The 19,192-nt window shown below is 41.2% G+C and overlaps 1 protein-coding gene across 1 annotated transcript in view; it reads left to right on the top strand.

Moving 5' to 3' along the window:
• The window catches only part of Susd1 (sushi domain containing 1), a 108,822-nt gene that overhangs the window by 38,653 nt on the left and 50,977 nt on the right, over positions 1 to 19,192 (top strand). Inside the window, exons 6-8 of the mRNA XM_047525848.1 lie at positions 3,543 to 3,722; positions 13,199 to 13,296; positions 13,893 to 14,079. Of these exons, the coding sequence (XP_047381804.1) occupies positions 3,543 to 3,722; positions 13,199 to 13,296; positions 13,893 to 14,079 (465 nt within the window). The remainder of the gene's footprint in view (positions 1 to 3,542; positions 3,723 to 13,198; positions 13,297 to 13,892; positions 14,080 to 19,192) is intronic.

Below are 19,192 nucleotides of genomic sequence, written 5' to 3' on the forward strand. Positions count from 1 at the left end.
TCTCATTATGCTTCAGTCACTTTGTCCTTTTTGGGATACACCAAGAACTGTCTCTGTCTCTGTCTCTCCTTTTCTCTCAGGGCCTTTGCATTGGATATGTCATTGGATTAAAATGTTCTCTGGTCCTAAACGTGGCTGGATTATTCTCGTCCTTCAGGTCCTAACTCAGATGCTACCTCTTCAGAGAGATCAAAGCGTTCCTAACCATTCAATTTGAAAAGTCTTTCCCACCCTCTTACTTTATCTTCCTACATAACTTTTACCACAATCTGAAATTGTCTTGTTAATCTACTTTTACGTCTATTGACTCTTCCCTAAGTTCCATTAGGGCAGTGATTTTGTCCATTTTGTTCACTGTGGTAGTGACTAGCATGTACTAGGTTCTCAATAAATACCTGAATAAGTGAGCAAATTAGCATGGACCACAAAAGGTCAGAGGACTATAAGTCATGACTCTCTGAGTCATGGAGCATATTAGGCAATGAAAAGGGTTTTGTCAGGTGTGCAGGAGGAGTATGAACCCAGGTGGAGGGAAGTGAGCTGAGGTGGGAGGGCAGATACAGTAGGATTCAGAGAGGGAGCAGCCCTTGATTCCTTGATTCTTGGGCATCTATAACCGCCTTTGTGACTTTGGGTGTTATTTGACCATTTGAGCTGTCTTCACCTGTAAAAGTGAAGGGGAAACAGCCCTTCCTAATGATTTTTACTTGGAGTTCTATTGGAATGCATGTAATGATGATTGGTAGTCATTCATACCAGTATTTAATTCAGATTGGAGGTTTGTAGAAATGTGAATGCCAAGACTTTAACTCAGTTCTACTGAATCGGAAGTGTTTTGAGTAGGGGCAGGGTAGAACATCAACTCCAGTACTTTTCCTAAGTTCCCTAGGAGTTTCAGATGCACAGCTGCTGTTTAGAACTGTGTGTTAGAATTCTCTCTCAACATCTCTGGCTATGGGACTGGCCAACCTGACTAATTCTGTGATGGGAATTCAGAGTCACATGTTCAGGGCTCCACTGGCCCATCTACTTTAACTTCTCAACCTTAGTTCCTAGAGAGGAAGTCAATGACTTCTTACTAATCTGGTGATTTTTTAAAAGAAAAATATTTTTGCTATTACATAAAAAAATTCTTGCAGTTGCAACTAAAGTCATCGTACCTTCCATTACTTTTGAACATGTCCAAGATGGAAGCCAGCCTAGTTGGCTATCATACTCTTGTTCTTTTAAAATCTATAGGTCTTCCCTAATGCAACTACCTGTTGCTGGGATACCTCCCCAGCCTCTCCACTGAGCTCTTTAGGATTCCAGCCTCAAGGTATACATACCTACATAAACGTGGGTGTTCTTCACCGATGTCCACTCTGCTTCCTGCAGTAACTGAACCCTGGCTTAAACTTGAGGATGTTTTGGATGTCAGCAATGACTGGGCAGTCTCACAGAACATTAACCTCCTTCTTGGTTGGTTGCTTATGTACACACCAATATACTCATGCCTTGGAATGTTTTGGGCTAGTAAACATGTACAAAGGTTTGATGCTGGGCAAACATGAAGACGGCGGGGGGTCTTGTGTCTGATAAATAAGTAAGAAAAGAGAACAAAGCCCTGCAAGCAAACGCAGGACGTGAGAGGCAGACAGAGTTGGAGGTTCATGAAATGACGGCCTCATTCTGGTCCCATAACTGCTCATGACTTCATTCTGTCTTGACCAGAAACGAACCTCCTTTTCTTTTAATCTCAGCCGAAAGACTGGTCAGGTGGATTGGTCTGTTGTATTAAAGGGTTTTTTTGATAACTGTGGTGACAACAGATGAGGCCCTGATCTGGGAAATAGCTCTGAGGTCCTGGAACAGGCCGAGCAAGCATCCATAATAAGATAGAGAAGAGCAATTCCATTGAAATCTCTAATTCTGAATCTAGGTTTCAGAGAAGCCACCTGTTTCTAAGGTCAAGCATGGTTGATGGAGAGGTGGGAACATATTCTATCACTCTATTTGGAATGTTTCTGTTTTAAAAGCCTGGATGTCAGGAGTGCTTACTTTTCTTGGCTTTCTGTAAATTGAGGAGAAAACAAAAAATCAGAATGAATGCCAGAAGTTTTTTCCCCTTCTGTTTTCAGGCATAACTGGGACTATTGGTTACATTTGGAATCAGGACTGCCTTTTTAAATCTGTCATTCTTTATTTTTTTTTAATTTAAAAAATTTGTTTATTTAGTTCTTTCTTGAGTAGCATTGTATCCATGAGCTCCCCATGATTGCACAACATGAGAAAATTAGCATGCTTTACTTCTTCCCTACATCTCACTGCTCAGGTTGTATTGAAATAATTTGGAATTTTGTTTCCAAGTCGTTATTTTTTACATTGTTCAGTCTTTAGTTCTAAAATCCTTTACTAATATTTATATCAAGCTCTCTAATTCCAGTTTAAATGGTTCCGAAAACTTATTTGTACAACTTGCTGATTTCATAGTTCAGTAGTATTTTTCCTAAGACCTGGATGCCCTCTCCCCTTTCTTAGGATATTTTTCTGATTCATTTTCTGGTTAGATTGGAGGGTTTTTTTGTTTTTTGTTTTTTGTTTTGGTACTGAATTGAACCCAGGGATGCTTAACCACTGAATCACATCCCCAATCCTAGTTTATATTTTGTTTAGAGACAGGGTCTGGCTAAGTTGCTTAGGATCTCATTAATTTGCTGAGCTGACTTCGAATTTTTGATCCTCCTGCCTTGGCCTCCCTGGCCACTGGGATTACAGGCGTGTGCCACCACGCCCAACTGGACCGGAGTTATTTTTGACATTTTTTGAAAGAATGACACACATTTGGGTTTTTAAAAATTCTAAAATGTCAGATAATGATTTTATTGTGCTCTTGTGTGAAGTATAGTTTGGTTGGGTCTAACATGGTAATGTCATAGTCTTTCTTCTTCAGATCTCTGTTAATAGTCCCTTGACTGTTAGTAGACAGAGTTGTAGAGAAGAAATTTCATATCAATTTTATAATTCTAGGTTTATCTCCCTCTTTGTTACTAATTTTTTTCTCTGACAGGTTCATATGAATTGAATGTCTAGAAGATAAATGCTTTCTCCATTACTTTGCTTTAAAAAGTCCAGAGATTTTTTTACAGATTTCATTTAATATTCAGTTGGCAAGCGTTGCTACCATTGCATTATCATCTACTCTAGGAGTTAATGATCTGAAGATACATAGTAAAAGGTTCTAGATGATTTAATATTTAAAGAACCCTGAGATGTATTATTTCATAGACTGAGGAATTCTTTATAAGTAAATAATCTCATAATTTGACTATTCTCTATGTGTGCATGTTTTGGAAATTTCATAACATTCAGGTGTACCTATTTTCTGTACTTCTTGACAATCTGATTTTATAAACCTACATTTGGATTATTTCATAAAGTTTGGATTTTCTCTTTTCCAAGGGGTGTGACCTCTGTCATTGTTAAATGTTTGTTTCTAAAAGGTTGATTGTGGGATTAGAAGTTGGGGCTCATCACTGGTGATGTCTTGCTTCCCGTTGCAGAGATCGACTGTGGAAGCCCTCCTGAAGTGCACAATGCCATCTTGGTGGAGAATCGCAGGTCCAGCCTGGGTGGCGTGGCTCACTATGTCTGTCGCGAGGGCTTTGAGAGCCCCGGAGGAAAGATCACTTCTGTTTGCACGTCGAAAGGCACCTGGAGAGGAAGCACTGTCAAATGCACAGGTACAGATTCCATTCTGCTGGACACCTGTTACCTGGGAACAGAACAGCCAGTGGAACCAGGGCGTGTAAAACTGCCTGATTTTAGCCTCACTCTGTGCTGTGCCTGGCTCCGCCGTTCACCTGGGTGGCCACTTGGCTTTAGATTTGTCAGCTAAATCCTGAAGATTTAGAAGGAGGATTGGGAAGATAAATTGGATAGAATTGTATGCATCCATCTTTTGAAACACTTTAAATCACTGTGATTCCTGTTTCCTTGGCTTAGTTGGCTAAGAAATTTTACACCGTGAACCATTTTCTCAGAGGGACATATTCCTAACAGCAAATGTTGGCATGGCAGCTTTTTGGAGAAAAGGTGACATGATGTGAAACAGGTTTAAGTTTTTTTTTCTTTTATTAATTGTGGTAAAACACAAAATTTACTATCTTAACTATATTTAAGTGTGTAATTCAGTATTCAGTAGTGTTATGTATATTCACATTATTGAACACCAATTGCCAGTACTTTTTTATCATTTAGAAATGAAACTTTATGCTCTTAAACAATAGTCCCCCATTCCCTCTCCCTAAAGTCCTTGGCACCCTGCCATTCCACTGTCTGTCTCTTATGAGTTTGATTACTTCGGGTATCTCATATGGCGTTTAGGAATCATATAGCATTCCTTTTTGAGACTGGCTTATTTCACTTAACATGATATTTTCAAGGTACATCCATGTTGCAGTCATATGCTAGAATTTTTTTCCTTTATAAGGCAGAATAATATTCCATTGTATATATGTACATGCTACATTTTATTTATCTGTTCATCTGTCAATGGACCCTGGGTTGCTTCCACTTTTTGGCTATTGTGAACAATGATGCTATGACCATGGGTGTACAAATATATCTTTTAGATCCTGCTTTTAGTTAGTTTGGATACATACCTGGAAGTGGAATTACTGGCAAAAAGGAGTTTTGAGATTTCACTTCACATTCTAGCAGTGCCATGTATTAGCTGTGTGTCACTAGGAAAGGCATTATGAGTCTCAGTTTCCTCATCTAGAAAAGGGAGGACATAAAGTGCGCCTTTCCTTGTTCAAAGAGTGCTGAGAGGGAATCTGATGAGATAATCTGTGGGGTGGCATTTTGAAAAGTTTAAAGCACCATGCACAAGCCAGTCTTCTCTCTGAATTACGAGCTTCGTGGGAAGATCTCATGAATCAGAAGTGTGCACTTCTACATTTTTCATTTTATTCCTCCGCCTCCAAGAGACAAAGTGGGAAGAGGTAGTGATTCTTACCATTTGTGACGGTTGGTCAGGGAGTGTGACAGAAAGTGGTCACATAGTCTTCAGTGACTCTTGGAATATATTTCTGCATTGCAACTTGCTTGGTTCTGAACACAGGTCTCTAAGGAGTGAAATCTCAAGGTGGCTTTGGTTTGGGTCTCTGGATTGATTGGCAGCAGAATTGTGGTAGAAAGTCTTGGGTCTTGCCAAAAACTTCCACAGGAAAGTCTAGCCAGAGCAAGTAAAACTTGTAGACTTCTGGTGATTATTTGTCCATGGAGTGATGGTTCATAATTTGGGGGATTGGAATTTGATGAAATCCATCCATTCACTCAGTAGACATCTTTAGTATGCATTATGTATGTGGTCCTTTATGAGGCACTACCCTCTTGGAATTTACAGGGCAATAGGGGAAACAGACCTTTCTATTCCTGCAAAAATGCATATATACATGCACATGTAATCTTTTGCAAAGAAACTCTAGGCATTCACGGACCTCTGGAGTCCTTGGGTAGAGCATCCTTGGAATAGCTGGGAAATGCAGCTTTGCTTCTTGGGCCCTGTGTGTGCCCTGCAGTTTCTGCGTTCAGTCATCTCCATCATCAGTGCAAAAGGATGTAGGCCAGACACTGAAATCTTAGAAACAAAAAGGATGAGAATCCTGAGACGGAGTTCAGCCTTTGAGACAGGTCTCATTGACTCACCAGAGAAGCCAGGGCAAACCTGAAACCAACATCAAGGATTCCAGGGTCTCCATCTTACTCTTTGAGAAAATTGAGAAGAACTGATGCTGGGCTAGACTGATGGTCACTCCAACCTGTCGCTGGATCTCTAGCAGCACCTCTGAGCATTATTTGGAGGAAACAGGCTGCTGCCTCCTGGCAGCATTCCCGACACAGAGCTTCTCGTGGAATCACTGGGTAAGAGAGCTGGGTATAGCTTTTGGACCATCAGCCATCTGCTTCATCGCCCAAGCTTCTCTGCCTCCACCATTCAGAATTCAGTGAGGCCCAAGGATGAGTCACTACATGAAAAAACAGTGGATCTGCATGGGGCATAGTAAGCTATTAATTAGCTCATCCTTGTAGAGCACTTTGAAGAACAAACATGTTATGTAACTGCTAATTATAATTACCATCCTCAGCCTGCCACCTTGCACAAAGCCTGTGGCTCCAGCTGTAGCTGTTTCCGTGGGCCTGTGCAAGCTCTGATCTAAGGGAAGAACGGCCTCCTCCCTGCGAGCTGGGATCTTCCTGTGAGGAGGCCTCTGTGCCCTCAGTCTGGATTGGCAGCTAAATTCAATTTCCACAGATAAAGGGGACGATTTACATGCTGATTAATTCATGGTGCAGTGCAGATGATCTCTCGGTGGGGAGATAGGAGAGGCTTCTAGAAATGTAGCAAGATGCTGATTACCATCGCTCTTGCCTGGCTGCCTCTCTCCCTTCTTTCCCCTGTCTTTCACCCATGTCTTTACCCCGCTTCCCGCCCATCCCGCCTCCCTCTGTGTATTTTGTATTTATCTTCCTCAGTGTTCACTTTGGCTTCCTACTCCCATCTTTGTCTCTCTCCCTCCTATAACTGAATGTTTAGTTCCAAACTGAGTGGAATCATTTATCTTTACTTCATACGGATTGTTTTTAATCACCTTAAAAAGATTTTTGGAGCCCCTGTTCCTTTGGATTAGCCACACGGATCCGTCATGTGTTTTTAATGGAGTGTGAACTCTAACGAGGTGGTGGGACTTTCTTCTCGACCAGTTTGGACTGGAAATTCCAGACAGCTGGGAATTAGGCAACCGCTTTAGTGTCTGGAAAAACCCCAGCTTGATGTTGGTGAGTCGGTTTACCTCGGGATCAAAGAGGCTGATTCATTCTTGATAAGGCTGTCCCTGGCTTCCATTCTGCACAGGTCATTTGGTTTTTTTGTTTAGAGTCTGAGTTAATAATTATAAGTTTGATGCTACTCACTCCATCTCTCAAGAGGGTAAAGTCTCTATTGGAACACAGACTGTTCATCTGCTAGGATCCTTTCTGTGCCCCCTACCCTGCTCTGGGCACTGCTGCCAAGCTGCCAGGCCCTCATTGGCCTCTGTTCCTTCTGTTTAGTTGTTGACCCTCCTCTCTAGCCCACTGAGCACTCACTTGCAGCTTCAAACATTTCAGATGGAAAAGAAGGGTCAGCTGGAATAAATGGGCACATTTATGTAAGTGGCCACATGATTGATTGTGTCTGAATATGTGAATCGTGTTTGGACCATCAAACATGATTGCCATTGTTGACTGAGCACCAGCTTACACGCCTGGGGCTCTCCTAGGGGCCTTAATGCTTGATTTTGTTTCATCCGCAGACAAACTCTGAACAATATTCATTTCATTTCACAGATGAGTAATCTGAGACTCATAAAGGTCAGGCATTTTCACAGGGTCATTCAATAACTAGCAAATGGTAGAGGTAGGATTTGAACTCAGGTCTATAAAGCCTGAAAGCCCACTCTCTCTCCCTCCTATGTGAGGGTCTCCCAAGCCTGAATTATTTTCATACCACCCTGATCATGTTTTCTATAGCAAGAGTATCATTTACTTGATAGGTTTGTTAAAACAACTTTCAAATATGTATATGTATTTTTTTTTTTTTTAGATGGTGTCTGGCTGTGTTGCCCAGACTGGTCTTGAGCTCAATTGGATAGTGGTTCCTCCCCAGTAGCTGGGACTGCAGTCATACAATCATCACACCCAGCAAAACAACTTATATTTTAGACTTACATTTATAGATAAAGGACACTTTGTGGGTTTATGATATCAAGTGTTTGATGAACTAGGTGTATTTTTTCCAGTATGCATGAAAAACAATACATACTGAACATATAAAAATTTATTCTTGTGCCTCCAAAAATCATTCTAGAGTGTGTGTAATGCATTTCTGGAAAGCCCTACTCTAAACCATGCTATATCTACCTTTTATATCTAACTTTAAATGAAGACTCAAAGAAGAGAAAAGAAACATTAAGACATGTATAGCCAAACATGCATTTATTCAAAGTAGTCACCTTGGAAAATTGTACCCTGATTTCAGTGTTTTTGCCATTATCAAAATGCATTGGTTTTGGATTCCCGGTGAGGGGATGGCCTTTGGTCTATGAGTCATATTAGATGATCATCATATTACTTTTATAATCAGGTATTGTTTCAACTAGAGATGACATTGAGCTTGGCCATCTGTTTGAGTCACATGAATTCTGAATGACCTTTTACTGTTTCTAAAAGTAAAGAAAAAGGATATAAAATGGAATCCCTGATTGGCCAGTGGGACTTCTGAAAGAGTGGTAGATGCCCACCTCTTAGTGCCCTCCTGTCCTCTCCTCAGCTGAAGGGACACAAGGCATCCAAGAAACCTACTTCTCTTTCTGAGGTCCCTAATGACCACCTCACTGCCAAATTCATGTTCTAGTTTTAGTCCTCATTCCTCTTAACCTTTCTAGAACATTTAGCATTGTTGACTCTCTGCCCACCCAGTCATCTCTCCATTCAGCCAACAAGAAGCATATATTTTTTGATTGTCTATGTCTAAGGCAGGTGCTAGGGTCTGGGGATGGAGAGGTAAGCATGGTCTTGTCATCATAAAGTCTCACCCAGAAGCAGTAGACGTTAAAAAACGAATTACATCATTATTTAGTTACAAATGTGTGAAGTACCATGCACAGAGCACTACTAGACTCTAACAGAATGCCAGAATACTTACTTCACGGAGGTACATTGTGTGTTTACATATACACCCGCCCCCAACACAGTCAGAGTAAAGAAAAGCCAAAGTACATACTTGTTCACCCATTGAGGCTTTGTTCCCCCCAATTCAATGAGGGTTCCATTGTTGGCTGGAAGAGCCTTTTTTTTAAGTCATCAAGACCTGAGTGTCTTTTAGCTGGATAGGCCAAAGGCCTATTCTGCCTGCCTCTACCCAAGGTCAAACCTCAGATCTGGACATGACACTGTGGGCACTCCATCAGGGGACAAAGCCATAGGGAAAGAGAGAGGTAGAGCTTGCCCCAGGACTGTTTCAACCTGCCCCAGGCCCTTCTGGGTTGGAATGAGGAGGTTGTGGGGGTAGGATGGAGATAGCCTCAAGGGAGAGATGCTCTTCATCCCTCACTCTCTTCCACTTCCCGGACCTGCTTTTGCTTAGACAGTCCCATTCCTCTCCCCTTTCTCCCCTGGCTCCCTTGGGTCTTGGTGTTTCCCACTGTCCTCTCTGGACCACCTGGATGTCCCACCTGCACACCCAGGACTCTCAAGCCTGGACAGTCACAGCTGCCTCAGGTTTAGCACATTCCCGACACAGTTCCTTCCTCTCTTTCTCACAGGCCCAGTCTACTCCCTCTTACGTTAGGAGAGCAGTAAAAGGAGGCTCATTCAGACGCTCCAGCTCAAGGCTGGCAGTCCGCCTCGCCTCCTGGCTGTGCCTTCTTTCTCACCTCCTATTGATTCTCCTTCAGAATTGCTTCTTGTTTTGTAATAAGTGCCCTAATTCCATCTCTTAACCTCTTGGCCGAGCAGCTTCAATGCCACGGCTCTTGGCTGTGGTGTCTGACAGCCAAGACATCTCATTAAGAATCCTGACTCTACGGCTTCCTAGCTTTATGACCTTTGGTAGGTCACTTAACATCTCTAAACCTCAGTCCTATAAAATGGCACAACAATATCTAGCTCATGGGGTTATTTTGAAAGTTGAAGTACTCTGCACAGTATCTGGTTCATAGTAATGATATATTTCTCTGCTCTTGTTTTTCCTATTGCTTCTCATGACTGCTGGGGACGTGAGATCAAGTCTATCAAGAGCTATCTGTGACGTATCATAATCACTGAGTAAATAGTATTATATTCTTTCCTTGTGACCTCCAGTTCTGTGCTCTAGAGCTTCCTTCAAAATGCCCTCGAGTGATCTAAGAAACACATGTTCCTGTCATTCCCCTGCTTTTAGCACTGTACTGCTCAGAGACGTGAGTCTGCATTTAACACGGCAAGCAGTGTCTTCCCAGTGTGGTCCTCCTCCTCAGTCATGTGACATTCCTTTCTCACTCTGAATATGCCACTCCCTTTTGCTGTCCCAGGCTTCAGACTTGCTATTCTGTTTGCCTGTGTGTTTTCCCCTCTCCTTAACTTTTTTTTTTTTTTTTTGCGGTACTGGGGATCGAACTCAGGGCCTTGTGTAGAGGCAAGCACTCTACCAGCTGAGCTATCTCCCCAGCGCCCCCCCTTTTTTTTTTTGGGTGCTGAGGTTCGAACCCAGGGCCTTGTGCTTGCAAGGCAAGCACTCTACCAACTGAGCTACCTTCCCAGCTTTAGTTGTTGATGGACATTTTTAAATTTTTTTTTTATTTATACATGGTGCTGAGAATCAAACCCAGTGCCTCACACATACTGAGCCACAACCCCAGCCCCACCACCCTTTAACTATTTATCCATTAGGGTCATGAGCTTGAGGAAGCTGGCTCTCCCGGGTCCTCCAGTGAGAGTTGATGTCCTTTGTCTCTACACCTGTGATACTTGTATGTAGCTTTGTAATACTTCTGAGTTGCAGTTTACCTGCATCTGTTTTCTTCCTCCATTAGGCACTGTGATCCTCAAGGGAAGGGCTGGCGTTTAGATCATTGTCACAGTCCAGAGGTTGGCATGGTCGGATCCAGTGCGTTTGGTGGCCATATCATTAGTGGTGAATAGTGAATGGAAGAGCCCTGGAGATAGTTCCAAAGGAGACTTCCAGAAATGTTTTACTGGGAAAAGGGTATATCTCCTCAGGTGTTCTTTTTTAAAAGGGCAGCATTAATGTAGAGGTTTAGTATCTGACATGTTTGAAAGAAGTGTTTCCAACAGATTTGTAAATGCCTGAAGAGAAAAATTCACCAAATTTTATTAAACTTCTCCTTAGGATGAAGCATCTGACATCTCTATGATCAGATCTGGGTCCTATCTGTGCAGAGCGTGGCATAGGTGGAGGCAGATGGTGTCCTTGAGATGTTGTCTGCAGTTGTCATGATGAATGAGCAAAAAGGAAGGACAAGGAAGGAAACCCCTTCCTTATCTCTGCGTGGGTGACTGAGGGACCCAGAGTAAGGAGGAAATTTGCTTTACTGGCAACTCAGAAGCTGAGTGGTGAGATACTTCCTTTTCCTTCTTGATCAGGTGGTGATTAGCATCGGAGGGTTTTGAGTGAGCAAAGATAAAAGTTCAGGGCTCTGAGGCTTTGAAGGGCAGCAGAGAGGAGGGAGCCTGTAACATTTGGGGCTTGTTTAGGCTGATTAAAGACTGGTGTGAACATCATCTTTATGTTACCCAATGAGATGAACTGATAAGGTCGTCCTATTTCTTAATTACCCATCTTCATAACTGGAATACTTCTTTGATTTCAAATAATCTGTGTTCTGGGGAGAAACACTGATGTAGGGACCCAGGAATTCTTTACATAGCTGTTAGTCAACTTTCTGTCACTGTGACAAAATACCTGAGAAAAATCAACTCAAAGTTTTATTAAGGCTCACAGTTTTAGAGGTTTCAGTCTATGATCATGTGATTTTGCTGTTTTGGGGTGCCTGTGGTGAGGCAGTATATCATGGCAGAAGGGCATGGTGAAGTGAAGCTACTCATCTCATGGTGGCCAGGAAGTGGGAGGGGAGAGAGGGGGAGGGGGATAAAGAGAGGGTGGAGTGGGTGGAGAAAGGAAGGGTCTGGGGACAAAATAAATTCTTCAGCGCCACATCCCGTGACCTGCTTCCTCTAACTAGGCCCCATGTTGTAAAGTTTCCACCACCTCCCAATAGTGCCACCAGCTGGGGACTAAGCCTTTAACACATGAGCCTTCAGGAGACATACCAGATCCAAACTCTAACAACCACAGTTGATCCTTTGCTATCTCTGTGGGAGTTTGCCTGTTATCTTCTCTCAGACTCCATTTATTCTCACTTACCTAAGAACAGGTAAGGTGGAACATAGATCCAGGTAGTGCTGTAATGGGATTATTTAGTAGTGATATAAAATCTTCAATGAGCAGAGAGATCACTAGACTAGGGCAGTCCACACTTGGCACTGGTTCTGAGTAAGGGAAAAATGAACTGACCCTATGCACGCCTGAGGTTCAGGCTTTCTTTGCCACTTGGAGACTGAGAAGAAATATACTAGAATGAAGGAAAAAGGGCTGAGTGGAGGGGTAATTTTTTGAAATGAATCACCTTTCTCACTCTTCATGGTTGGAATCTTGCCTTAGCTTTTCAGAAACAAAGAGAGAGACAGCAGGCTGATATTTATTATGTAATTAGAAGGACAGCCCCAGGGACCAGGAGTGTAGACCAAGAGGAGTAGAAGGAAAGAAGCAGAGCCGATGTAAGGCTGCCTTATGGTACTGCCTAAGGACCGTCAAATCTTCAGGGTTCTCTCTGTATAAGATGACATCATGTAAAATAGTGATGGTTTTACTTATCTTCAGGAACTTTGATTTTAAAGAAATGAAAATTTGGTTGTCCCTTGACCCCTATCTGAACTACTTCCTAGGTGGTTGTTTGACCTGGTCCATTGGAAACTGTTACTGCAGAGAACCAAAGTCCCAATATGTTTTCCCACATTACCAGATCTGCTAGATGAAATATATTTGGAGTACTTAAAAGAAGCAGAACCCAAAGAAGTCATAGCTTCTTAATAGACCAGGGTTACATGACTCCAGTTAAAGGAGTCCCAGGAGTAACTGGGACCTTGTGGAGAATTTATTTAGTTCACCCCAAGCTGCTCCTGAGGATCAGTGATGACTATCACCTCCGATAGTCACTGCCCTCTTGTCAAGGGTTCCACCACTCAGTTGGGATGAGGAAGTGGAAGCAGATCTGACTTGTGCATTTGTAGGGGAGATTCCATTCAGGACAGCTCTGGGCCTTGTTCCATCCCACCTGAGTGGATCGCCAGTGGCATCCAGTGGCCCATGGGGCTAATCACAGGTTGGAACTCTCCCTCATCCTGAAGCAGGAATCTTCTCCTGGACCAGGCTCATTCCTGGTGAAGAGAAGTTGGGTGACTGGCCTGGGGCAGCTTAGATCGCTGACACAGGATCAGAGTCAGAGCTTGAATGGTGATGGGCAGAGATACCCGCTGGACAGATAAACTAATCACCACTAGGAATTTTCTGAAGTCTGTGGATGTGTTTTTTGAGTTGACTCTTTTTCTATTCTAGAAATGCCCATAGAGATTAACGAAGTGTCAGTGTTTAATAACACTTGTGTGAGGTGGCAAACGAGCTCAGGAGGAATAAACTCCAAGATCGAGTATGTGGTAAGTCAAATATCATTTTCCTGCTAGGGCAGGATCAGTAACCCAGGGAAATATGACTCAGAAGGACTTGGTGCCGGAAGAGCTTCTCAGTCGAATTGCTCTCCAATCCCACTGCCATTTTTAAAAGGTGAAAAAGGTGATTGGAATCTTTAAGGTATCTCAGTTGTTTTGTTATTTTATACTTTGGGTTTCATCTGTTTGTCATTCAATAGGACGTAAACTTGGGGGCTCCTTTTTATTTGGCATCATCATTATTGCTGTTTCCAAGCACTTGCATTTTCTCCCAAGAGCAAACCTGGAAGCATCCACCGAGCTGGTGACAGAATGCAGCCAGTGCCTTGGGTTGTGACTGCCTCCGATGATCACTTGCAGGCAGCATAGCACTCCCGAGACAGATTACTTATTTATGTTGCTTCTTAGGGCTTATTGATTACTGAACTGATCAGACTTCATTATCAGATACCCAGTGGCAGAGTTTGATCATTTACCCTCCTTGCTTGAGCAGGGCCGTGTAAGGTGATGGTAGGAGGATGGTAGTCTTAGTGGATCCAACTGGTGTCATAGTGGGGTCTCTTGTCTTTTCCTCTCTCTTGAAGATACACATAAAAGGGCAACGGCTACACCCTGTGGGATCAGTTCATGAGGAGATGGTCAACTTGACTACTGATAGCAGGACCCCAGAAATGTGCCTTGACCTGTACCAAGGCACCAACTACACCGTGAGCATTTCCACCGCCCCTCCCAGGCGCTCTGTGCCTGCCATCCTTGATTTCCAGACAGCTGGTAGGTGGAGGCGAAGTCTCATTTCCTCTAGAAAATGCTAAGTGTAGGATGCAGGAATGTGTTTTAGCATGTACTGGGCAGGAGAGTTATGTGTGTGTGCGTGCGTGTGTGTAGTTACTTCAGGAGTCAGAACCATAGCAGGTCTAGTAGGAAGATTCTTCTTCAGTTTCCACAGAGTTGAAAGGTGGAGGCAGCCATAAGATGTCAATGTGGGTGGCAGAGAGTAGACCCGAGAGAGCTTTCAGCAGTGAGAATCGACTTCATTGCACATAATGTCACTTGGATTTTTTTTTAAAACAGCATTGTGACCATGACAGTAAGTTTTTTAAAAATAAGAATATTTAATAATAAGACAGTTTATACATATACTTTGAGAAACCATTGGTATCATTTATTATTTTGGGGGAGTTAACTAGTTGTTTTGATGTCCCACTTAAGAAAATCTACTTCACCCCTCAGATATTACTAGGTACTGGGAGGTGACATAAAAAGACTGACAACCTAAATAACATAAAACCAACTATGAAATCACACAAACTAGGCCTCTCTGTATCTATAGAGAAATAAAATAAAATAATTTCTTTTTAAGTAAATACTATATAGGAAAGATATCATAAAATGAATATGTAGGGGCTGGGGTTACAACTCAGTGGTAGCACTTGCCTAGCATGTGTGAGGCACTGGGTTTGATTCTCAGCACCACTTGTGAATAAAAAATAATAAATAGTCCATTGACAATTTTTTAAAAAATTAATATGTACCTAGAGAAACTACAAAATTAATGAACTGCTGTGGATTTACAGGGATATATCTTTAAAAGATCATCACAGGACTTACTCGTCACTGTGAGTCAGAATGACTGTTGGCTGTTCAGTCTGCTGTGTTTACTAATATCTGATTACTTCAAGTGACTTTCGCTGGTTTTTGGAGTCAGACAGACCTGATTTTGCACCTTAACTCTGCCACAGGTGAAGAGCAAGCATGATTATAGCTGAGTTAGTTAATATCTTTGGACTGTTTTCCTTTGTTTGAAATTTTAAATAGAATTAGATTAAATGTGTAAGTTTGTCTAGTGAGAATTAGCATTTATACTGGGGCATCCTAGCTGGGAGCAAGGTACATTTCTATCTTCATTCATCATTTCCCATCTTTCCCTATTTATGTCTGTTGCATAAATTTGTCATTCTCTGCCATTCAATTCTGCACATTCCATTGTTTGATTTCATGGAAGGTTTCCATATGAAAACGTTTATATCACTTTGGAATTATTCCCTTCCATTAAAGTTGGAAACATTTGCTCATAAGATCATAAAAGTTTTACCCCTTTAAGATGTTTCTTTGACAGCTTTGTCAGTTTTTCCCTAAGGTTTTTGGTCAGTGTATATTTCCTAGATTTTCTTGAGTCCATTTGCATTATTTTTATTTTCTTTCAAAATGTCTATTTGGGCTGGGCTTGGTGATGCATGCTTGTAATCCCAGCGGCTCGGGAAGCTGAGGCAGAAGGATCTAAGTTCAAAGTCAGTCTTAGCACCTTAGTGAGGCCCTAAGCAATTTAGTGAGCCCCTGTCTCAAAACGAAAATGTAAAAAGGGCTGGGGATGTGACTCAGTGATTAAGCGTCCCTGGGTACCTGCAGTACCCGCCCCCCCCAAAAAAAAGGTCCATTTGGTGGAGATTTTTAAATATATTGGCACAATGTCTTATTTGTTTACAACTCCCTTGGGGCTATAGTTTCTATAACACTGATTTGTAATTTTTTCTCTCTCTTTAAAAGTTGATTTGCTTGGGTTGTCTGTTTTGTTACAGTTTTCTTTTCCTGAAGAATGAACTCTTGTGTTTTTCAATTGTCTTTTCCTTTTCAAACTCATTAATTTCTCTACCTTTATTGCTTCCATCTCCATGCTTCCCTAAGTTGATTATATTGTTCTATTTCTAGATTCTTGAGTTGAATACATAATTCAATTTATCCCATTTTTTCCCGTTTGATGATAAAAGTCCTTAATGTTTCTTTCTTCCTTTTGGATTTGAGCTTCCTCAGAATCCCTTAGGCATTGATTCATATTCTGCTTATCCTTATTTTCAAAGCTTTGATATAATTGTTATTCTGATTTTCCTTTGGGTTGTAGAGTTATTTATGAGCATGTTAATATATATTCTCTTTACCCTTGCTTTCAAAGCATTATATAATTGCTATCTTGATTTTTCCCCTTTGATTGAAGAATTAATTATAATTATGTCATACAAGTGGTAGTTTTTTCCCTTTTAAATTTTTATACTTCATTGTTAATTTCTAGTTTTATTACATTTTGGTATGTTTTGGGGGATTAATTGACATTTTCTTGGGCCTTACTGTTTGCCAAGTTTTGTCATTTCAGTAGGTGCTGGCTGATAGAGGGTTTGGAGAATGGAGTAAGATCTAGTTTTAAGTCAACTTTATTAATAAGGTTATTCTGGACTTCCGTTTTTGTTTTTTTTTCTTACTCTGCCATTTTTCTCAATATCTGGTAGAGATTCTAATCGATTTGTTTCACACGTATTGATGTTATGATATTTATGTTTGTGACATACCTTAGTTACAGATTATTTCACTAGTAGCAAATAGCTCATGGATCACATTGATATAGGTGAACTCTAGGAGTCTGCACATTCTGGGAACCTTTCCAGAAAAGCTTTTGTTTTTGAGTCCCTCAGTTAACAAATTTGCATTATTTGGTTACTCGTGACCTGATTTTCTTTTCTTCTGTACAGATTTTGTTTCTGTTTTACAGTTGACCACACTTTTGAGAAATTCCTAATTGGGTGCATATGTCTGATTACTCATATTAAGACCAAAAATAATATTAACTTCTCCCTGAAGGAGACAGGGAAGTCAGCCTCTCTGTTTGCTTTTATTTCTTCCCCTCTCCCTTTTGTTATTAATATTTTTGATCTATTATGGCATTTTATTTTCAACCTCTTAGTGTATATTGTAAATATTGACTTGTAGCAATATTTATAGCAGTTATCTAACCTTAGGTATGTGTTTTAATAGTTCAGTGCTTACTGCCAGTCTTTTAATGCCACTTTCTCTATTTTCCCCCTGTTTTTACCTACCTATCTGGATGATGATTTTTAACTTTTCTTCACTGAGGAAATGGGATACTTTCAGAGCCCATGATTATCTGGGAATTTTTTTTTGTGTGGCTTTTGCATGTGAATAGGATTGATTGAAGAGAAAATTCTCCAGACTTAAACTTTTATTGTCAGAATTCTGAAAGCAGTTCACATTAGCTTTGCGAATTTAAAGCTTTGAAAAAGGAACTGGAAGGTGTGACACCCCACCCACCCCGCCATCGCTCCCCCAAGGATGAAGCCCAGGGCCTTGTACATGCTAAGTATGTGCTCTACCACTGAGCTACACCACCGGTCCCTCTTTTTTAGAAAATCCTATATAAGCAATCTGATTTTCAACTTGGCTATCATAATTAGCAGTAAATGAGCAGTAAAATTGAAGACATTGATTGTTTATTCATGCACCTGGTGAATGTTTATGGACTACCTATTGTGTGTCTGACATCTTTGTAGGCACTGGGAATTCAGTAGTGAAGAGACAGAAAACTCTTTCCTCATGAAACGTTACTCTGTTGCGGGGCATAACTGTTATGTTTTTTACTGAGTTTTCCTACTACTCTGTAAGATTTTTTTTTTTTTTTTTTAAATCTATCATTTGGTCTATCCACACATTAGGAACATTTTCTTTCCTTAAATTTCTGATGATTGTTCTTGAAGTCTTGTTTTTGGCTCTTTCAGTAACTCTATGTGGAATTTCTGTTTGTCCAAATTGGTTTCCCATTTTTCTCCATTTGAATGTCTGTGGTTTCCCCTCTGCCTCCCAGGAATATGCATAAGCTTGTTTTCTGTATACATTTATATACTCAGAGCATTTATGCATTGGCATTTCCCATCATGGCCATTTCTAATGCACTTTGAAGTCTGTTCTTGCTCTTTCATTTCCTCTTTTTTTTTTTTTTTTTTTGTCTTGTCTAGTTCCCCTTTTATTTCTGCCTCTCTCAACCAGTTTTTCCTTTGCTGTCACATTCTCTTTCTATCTTATCCTTTTTCATTGGAATCCACTTTTAAATGTTTTTATTGAAAGTACAAAATGGTTGCTGCCTAATTTTATCATCATTTTCCTTAATTTCTTTTCCCCACAGGTATGTTCATTCTTTATCTCCTAAGCATGATTTTCCCTCCTTCCCTGTCCTTGGTAGAATCATTTCATAGCACTCCCCCGCCTCTTTTTTTTTTTTCTTTTGCAGAAGGCGCAGCTTCTAGATTACTTGTCTGGGGAAGATGAAAGTTCTGTCTAGGTCTGATATTTCCCTCATAATAAGATGGATGGCATTCCTTTTGATCTCACTTTTTCCTGGATAATATTAGTGTGCTTATCTTGGATCTCTTCCTGAGGAATTCACTGTTGGTTGGGTGAGCCAGCCTCCTTTGAGAAGCAGCAGAATGGAAGCCACAGCTTGATCTTTATTCTGAGCACCATGCCATCTTGATTGGTAAGCTCTTGGCCTTGGGCCAGCTCGGCAATATCTGGCTTCATTATGGTGCTATAACCACTGAGGCAGGAAAAAGGCAAGTCTCTTCTGTCAACCCAGCCTCTCTGTCAGTGGAACCTCCAGGTCCTGAGGGCTCTGCTTAGAAGTCCTTCCTTGTTACTGATCTCCAGAGTGCTAAGGAGATTATTATTATTATTATTATTATTACTAGCAAGAATAATAGTAGCATATATGCTTTTTTGCCCTGGCTGCCCATCTGAATTGTCTAGTAAACTTAAAAAAAGATATGGTTGTCCACTTATTACCCTTACATATGGTGACTGGCCTTTCTTCCCAACTTGAATGCAAATTTTGACCCATTTTCACTTATTCTCAGTTCCTTCTGTCGGGAGTGGGTGTGGGAAGTGGAAGCCAGATGCCTTTGTTCATGCTGCCATCTTCCCCTGAATTCAGACTAACGGCTGTACCGTGTGAGCATCATCCTGAGCAGGAGCTGTGCAGACAGAACTGCTTACGTACTGTTTATACACAGACTTTATGTGGCATTTTTTACATACATACATACATATA

This window comes from Sciurus carolinensis, chromosome 14, assembly GCF_902686445.1.
Source record: "Sciurus carolinensis chromosome 14, mSciCar1.2, whole genome shotgun sequence".
Taxonomy (NCBI): Eukaryota; Metazoa; Chordata; class Mammalia; order Rodentia; family Sciuridae; genus Sciurus; species Sciurus carolinensis.